This window comes from Sciurus carolinensis, chromosome 12, assembly GCF_902686445.1.
Source record: "Sciurus carolinensis chromosome 12, mSciCar1.2, whole genome shotgun sequence".
NCBI lineage: Eukaryota > Metazoa > Chordata > Mammalia > Rodentia > Sciuridae > Sciurus > Sciurus carolinensis.
In genome coordinates this window covers 58819391-58827086 of record NC_062224.1, presented here as the reverse complement: position 1 = coordinate 58827086, position 7696 = coordinate 58819391, and the positions used below count along the sequence as shown (strand labels likewise).

Below are 7696 nucleotides of genomic sequence, written 5' to 3'. Positions count from 1 at the left end.
CTAGTACAAAAACGTTAGTGGGGCTGAAAGGAAAAGGGTCAGGTTGGAGGGGCCAAGCAGAACAGGTTCATGGGAAATAAGGAACCCAATCACCCAGGCTCCTACTTAACTGCTGCTTTAAGATGGTGAGTGTGTAGGGCTATTCCTCTGCAGGTCTCTCCTTGTACTCTTGAGGAGTCCCCGCCTGCTCACCTGCCTCCACTCCTCACAAGTCTGGGCTGACACCTGTGGCCTGTGAGCAGGTGTGGTGATGGCTCTTTGAGAGCTAGGGTGTGACCCATGGGCTTGAGTGAGTGCAAGAGGAACACATGTGAGTGAAACTCCCTGTGACTATAGGAGGAAGATGTGATGGAGAGGGGATGGCCATGTTCCTGTAGAGTAGATGGGATTCTTGCATTTTAGAAATAACTCCCCACTTCATCCCCAACACAAATATACAACAGTGTAGTCTCCTGTAGGTAAGAAAGCACACTAAAACATTTCTTACAAAAGTATTTTTTAATAAATTGATGTATTTCAATGTTGTAACATGATAGCCCAATGCTATATCAAGGTAGCAAAAGTGAAGATTCCTGGTATTTTTATATAAACACTATGAATGACAGTACATTTGCATTCAACTTCACAAGAAATTATCTTCAGGTTCATGAAGATTCTTTGACAGCTGTAACACCTTTTGATAGTGAAGATGTATGTGTACGGACTGAGTAGACAATGAAAGTCTAACAATTGAGCTGCATTCTCAAAACATACTGAAGAAAAGAGGATACAATGCAGTATGGCCAACTTGCTGAATAAATCTGAAATCTTTTAAACTTAGTCATTTAAAGAAAATATAGCATGTATCAAAATTAAAGGGTATCTTACAGAAATGGAGCCATAAGAAGACATACAGATTAGAACCCTGAAGCAGTGAATGTGTTTCTACCCGTTTTGTGATGGAAGAAGCCATGGAAATAGTCCTGCAGCTGTCGATGGTGCTGAATCTCCCCATACACACAATGCTATCAATTAACTAAAACCAGAATTCCCTGCTCTGTACAAATGCTGGTGATGGGTAACTTATGCTATTGCTGAGGGTCAGAGCAATAGTTGGCTGGAGTTCAGGCGTCGAGTGGAGGCGTTCTAAGATTGTATACCACCTTCTACACTTCCACAAGTCACAATTTCCAAAGCTGATGCTCCCTTCTTAGGGTTAAAGAACCCCCAGGGTATTTAAAACAAATAGCAGAAACCAGAAACTTTTGACCTAACACTATTACTGTCCAACCCACCAGGAGAGATATATTTCACTTGGTTACAATAAAAAGTATATCCCACTAACTTGATCACACATATATTAATGACTAGATTTTTGACATGGGATATTTTCTTAGAGATCAGGTTGAGAACACAATTCATTTCCTCTAAGGGCAAGGAAAAGTGGGTTAATTAAATCCATTCTCAATTTAAACTGTGGAGAAGGACTGTCAGAGATTTTTCTGAAGTAATGTATTTCTTTTTCTCTCAAACTTAGGTACAATTAGATTGCAAGGAATCTCAGGTCCAGAACTTTATCTGCTGATAGTTTGGCCCAAGGTCACTATTTCTACAAAGACCCTTTATACTATTTTAAAACTCCAAATGCTGCAGATAAAAGTAAATATGACAAAATAACAATAAAGTCATTTGTGTGCTGTGTTGCTGAAGTGTGGATAAGCACAAATGGGATGTTCTGTCTATTCACCAAGAAGTATCTAACTAATGGCTAGTTCTGTGGGTCAGTAGACCAGGTTTAAAACATGTATATTTGAATAGATTAGAAAAACTCTAATCCACATTAATATAAAAATCCCAAGCCAACTGCATCAAACATTTACTATTAACCTGGGTTTTGGTACTAGAATTCTTCTTTCAGTGAACAACTTCCTGTTAGAGTTTTAATGTTCTTTCAAGTCAACAGTTCATAAAGATCATATATTCCTTCTTTCTATGACACCTCTGAAAGAGGTGCTCTGTTCCCTAAAGAACTGAGAGTAATTTGTAAAGGTTTTCCTCTCTGGAAACAGAACAGTCAAAAAGCATAGAGTGGCTTCATTTTCCTCGGGTCAATGCTTATAACCCAAGGTTTATTTTCCCTATTAAGAGGGTGTGCTTAAGTTGGTAAAAATCAATCAAAATCAGCTTATGTAAAAGTTAAAAATGTAGTTTACCGAACGATATGTATTGTCACACAGAGCAACAGTAAATAATCAAATCTAGAAGTTTAAATAAATGTAAATAACTTCAAAACTAACAATATATATAAAGGTGAAGTCACTGCCTTGGATCATTTATATACTACATCCAATATTTTATGTAGGACATTCATTCTTAAGGCAGAAAAATTGAATTTGACATGTAATGACTTGCTTCTTACATCCAAGGGTCAAACTGGGAGTAGACTCAAGCAGACAGCTCTTCCTTGCTAATGAGGATTTGTCTGTGGCAACAATTTTCTTCTTAGAGTATGTTAGGTAAGAGACAGACATTTGAAGGAACATAGAAAGATAAATTTGAGACACACAAATATGATTTCAATAAGAGATCAATGAGAACAGACATTCTATGAGGTGAAACTACTCCCAAGACAAACTAACAAACTCCGACATATCCTTTCTGATATGGTACATAAAAAAGTATGAAATATCAAAGAATTACCTTTTTGGGGTGTGTTTCTTTAGATTCTAGTTTTCAAGGTCTAGTATAAAAGGCAGCCTGAATAGTTAAGAGCAGTTGAATGTCAACTCATACTGCTACTCAGAAGGCTACCAATTAGGATATCCCTACCCCATCAACAAAATCCTGTGTGGGGAGGAAAATTATAATGTATTAAAATAAAAATGAAGTCCCTCCCCCACCACATGTGCAAAAACACTTGTCAGTTACAAGACGACTGTCTTCAACAAAAAACATCTTAATTAAAGAATCAGAGGCATCAAAGTCAGACAGATACAAGAATACCACCCTGCTCAGGCGGGACAGATATTTGGGATGAAACCAATGGTTCCATGGGCACCTTGGGAGCTGTGCTACTCAGAGTGGGAGGAGTGTAAAGAGGAACTGACCCAGGGTCCTGAGCCCTCAGGGCTGTATGTGCTCCTTCATATTAGGCCAGTTTGGTTCTCTGCATCCTGGTGCCAAAAATTTAACAAAACAAATACAAATGTAGAAGACAATTTTTAAGCAGGTGAAGGTAACTAATTATGTAAGTACCTTTTTGTGTGCCTAAAATTTATGCCGTAGCTCTGACAATTATTAGGAAGTGTACAAAGATTACCTGCCTAATTTTTGAAGACGAAGATTTTCTTCTTTCACGGTGGCAGAAGTCCATGCAAGATTTGTAAACAGCGATACAAAATACTGTAAACGTAACTTAACAGAGCTTGTATAAAACAAGAAGTAACTCCAAATTTACAAGTGGGTAAAAAAAACCGAGGGCAGCTTCATACAAAGTTCTCCCTCCTGCGCCAAGTGATTTGTTTTTGATTACAAATATAATCCTGAGTTGAAAAACTGGGATTTGGGGGAGAGCCATCTTTGCATACAAAATATCCAAAGGATGTTTATTCTGTTTACTTTTCTCTAGTGATATTCAACTGCCAGAGACAGTTCTGAAGGTGTGACTTTGGAGACATTTATAGCTTGGTGTGGCGCCCGGGTCTGGAGCCTGCTGTAGCACTTGCCATGGCAGCGGATGCTGCAGCATCCTCTGCTTCTTCCAGTTCATCCTGGAGCTCTTGGCTGACACTAGACTGCAGGGCTGCAGGAGTGAGCCACTCCTTTGGGAGGCAACTCTGTAGAAAGGGTATACAGGAGCTGAAGTAGGCAAGTCGATTGATCCAGCGAGGAATCTCTTTCCCACAAAGAATCTACAGAGGAGAAAGAGTTCTGTATTAGGTAAGAGAGGTCAAGGCTATCTGGTCCACTGCCAAGAAGTGGAGGACAGGAGGAAGGTGGATGTACAGTAAAGCCACTGCAGACCAGCCTTCAGAGCTGTCACTCCTGGCTTTTGATAATAAGGAGCCTGGGGTCCCTTCTGTCAGCTCCATTCCTTCCTTTCTGAAGATTCTTGTCAAGCTGCTTGACTTTTACATCTGTAAAATCAAGCTAATTCCACTTGGCTTCTTCCTTTCTTTGATCCTTGAACTTCTTTTGAGACACATGTAAAAGCACTTTGAACAACACGGGAGACGCTTCTTAATACAAGATATTATTAGAGCAATAAAAACCCTAGGCAGTCGGATGAGTTAATCTTGGGTATTTTCCTGTCGATTTTCCTTTTTCATAGATTCTTTTCTACTTTGCTCCAGTCTGTATCACTTCATTTTTCCTGGCCCCTTTATTTCTGTGCCTGACCCACTTGTTTCGAGGATGCTCATATTAGTTCACAAAGACGACTATGGTCAGAACAAGGCATGGAAGTCTGGCCAAGCTTGTCCTAAGGCTCTAGTAGGGGAGAAACGGGCATCAGGAGGAATCTCTTTCAGCTATATCTGCTACATCTATTTGTTCATTTATCATTCTTCTCTTGTCCTCAATGTTTCTGAGTCCTTTCCCCTCATTTCAAACAGTAAGAACTAAGTCTTTTATAATACTAAATTTACTTTTTATTATCCTCTCCCTCTTGCACTCTAATTGAGTCCCTGCTCCATTCCCACTTTGGTACTTTTGCCTCCAGTCATGACAAAGATTACGACCATGTGATCTGAAAGTGCCATCTTAAATATATGTGTATCTTTCATTAATGACCTTGGAAGGGCTTTCAAATATCTATGTCCAAAAAATGAGTTAAAACTTAAAAAAAAAAAAGTTGGCATCTGTAATTATGCAAAGATTTAGCTGTACCCCTTCATGGTCACTACATGTATTTTAAATACTATATTTCTGTCTTAACCATAGGGAAGGTGAGATGGTTTCACTTGAGGGAAGGGAATGTGTTCTGATCATTTTTGATTATCCAACACCCATTCCAGTTCCTGAGAGTAAGAGAGGCAGACGGTATTTAAAATGTCGAAAGAATGTGTACATGAACTGGATCTGGGAGAAAAGGGGCAACAACCTTGTATGATACCATTCCTGTCTGTCTACTCTTTTTTTATGTGATCCTAGGGATTAAAACCAGGGTCTTGTGACATCCTTCTACTCATATAAGCACTGGCAAACCTGAAAGGTATTTAGGGATATCTACATATTTGGAGATTAACTGAGTAAGTAGCAACTATGAATACTTAATGTGTTAGCCACTGCTAACTATTCAACAGCCATTTCCCTCACTATTCTTTTTTCTGAGTGCTAATTTTATTCAGCTATCTACCCTCCTCCATATTTTTCATTGTGTTACCGGCAAAGCTGACTTCATCTTAATCCTTGGCTTTATTAGCCTAGAACAGTTACATAATATACAGCCACCTATTTTCATAGATGAAATTTTATTGGAATAGTCATGTCTACTCATTTAGGTACTGCGTATGACTCTTGGACTACAAAGGCAGAGGCAGAGTTGAAATCATGAATAGTTCATCCACAAATCTAAAATATTTACTATGTGGCTCTTTAAAAAAAGTGTGACAACATGTGGGTCAAAGTTTTAAAAACTTTGAGTCAAGACTTATTAGTAGGTCACTTAGCATTGTAATCTAAATTATTAAACCAAAATAGAAATTGTTGATAGTATGGTAAATGACATTTGTCTTAGTTATACAAAATGCATGTGTGTATAAATTGAGTCATAATTTAAAATGTACTTCTTACCATGGCTAGCTTTCAAAGAGTATTTGGTTTAAACAACATAACCACTTTTGCTTTTAAGCTTCAATTCAGCAAGCTCTTTTCTAGGAATCTATTTCAGAGATATGCTGCCAAAAATAAGGAGGCAAGAATAGAGATATTCATTATAGCACTTTCTGTAATAGCAAAAAGACTATAAAAATAATCCAAGTAACATTAATGGGAAACTGGTTGTATAAATTATGGTATATCCATATAGGACTATTAAGCTGAAAAAAATTGAGAAATTTCTCTATGTAATGCTGCAAAATGAATTCTAGGATGTATAGGAGTCCTCCCTTAGTGAATCCATAGTTTCACTTTCTGTAGTTTTAGTTACTTGTGGTCAACTGAAGTCTGAAAATATGAACATGTGTCTTCAGTTTTTTAAGATAGAAACCATGTTTACCTAACTTTTATTATAGTATATTATTCTAATTGTTCTATTTTATTAGTATTGTCAACCTCTTACTATGCCTAACTTATAAATCAAACTTTATCATATGGGAAAACACTATAGGGTTTGGTACTATCTGTGGTTCCAGGCATGCACTGGGGGTCTGGGAATGTATCTCCCTTGGATAATGGAGTATTATTGTATTGCTGAGTTAAAAAAAAGGCAAAGTGGAGAAGGCTGTGAATATGACACTCCCATCATATATAAACATGATGATGTGACAGAATAACATTCATTGACATTCTAAATCAAGAAGAGAGAAAATGGAAGAAAGGAGTCATTAGTCCTAAGCAATTCTGAAATTCAACTGGGTCACCTCCATCAGGTTTCTTTTTCTTTTCTTTTCTTTTTGGTACTGGGGATTGCACTCCATCACTGAGCCACATCCCCAGCCCTATTTTTTATATTTTATTTAGAGACAGGGTCTCACTGAGTTGCTTAGTGCCTCGCTTTTTGCTGAGGCTGGCTTTGAACCTGTGATCCTCCTGCCTCAGCCTTGTGAGCCGCTGAGATCACAGGAGTGTGTCACTGCACCTGGCCTCCACCAGGTTTCTCACTCTGACCTTTGGGCCCTTGAGTCTGTCCCTGGAGTAATACTTCCTCTACTCTATTTTCTGTCTATAGAATTTTCAGAGTCTCAGAGTCTTGTTCATTTGTCCTCTCTCTGTACTTTAAGTCCAAGCCGTCAGTGTACCTGCTAATATAACATTCTAAAAAATGAAATGAGTCTCCTGGTGTATTTTTTTTTTTTTTGGAGGGGGGGACCAGGGATTGAACCCAGGGGTGCTTAAACACTGAGCCACATCCCCAGATCTTTTAATTAATTAATTTATTATTTTGAGATCACTAAGTTGTTCAGGGACTAAGTAGCTGAGGCTGGCTTTGAACTTGTGATCTTCCTGCCTCAGCCTCCTGAGCTGCTGGGATTAAGGGTATGCACCACTGCGACCGACGGGTCTCCTGTTTATGTCATGTGATCACTCCATTAGACAAGAGAGACCCTCCACAGATCTTTTCTGGATAATCTATCTCCATTTTTGGTTTCCACTGAGATGGTTAAAAGGATACATGAATCACACATTTAATCTCTTCAGCAATTGCAAAGGTAGTTCAAGTCACAACCTTAGACTTCTTTCTATAGCGTGCTTTCCTAACAGTAAAGCTCTAGATTTTAGCATCTTTTGCAACCTGCATAGGCTTAGGATTCCCAAATCATCAAGTAATGATTCCTTTATTTGTTTAACAGTTCTTCCAACTTACCAATCTTTTCATCGTTTACTATAAGCATCAAGAAGAAAGCAGGTGGCACTTCTATACTTTGCTTGGAAATCTCAGTTAAACATCTAAGTTTACTGCTAACAAGTTCTGCTTTCCATATAACTGTAAGGCATAATTCAGCTAAGCTTTCTGCCACCATGTAACAAGGATACCCTTTTGTCCAGGGTATTCCTC

At 38.4% G+C, this 7696-nt stretch overlaps 1 protein-coding gene across 2 annotated transcripts in view; it reads right to left on the bottom strand.

Moving 5' to 3' along the window:
- Positions 1-486: 486 nt before the first annotated feature.
- The window catches only part of Desi2 (desumoylating isopeptidase 2), a 49654-nt gene continuing 42444 nt past the window's right edge, over positions 487-7696 (bottom strand). For both annotated transcript variants that reach the window (XM_047520781.1, XM_047520780.1), the window contains one exon: positions 487-3890. In XM_047520781.1, the coding sequence (XP_047376737.1) occupies positions 3657-3890 (234 nt within the window). In that variant the 3' untranslated portion in view covers positions 487-3656. The remainder of the gene's footprint in view (positions 3891-7696) is intronic.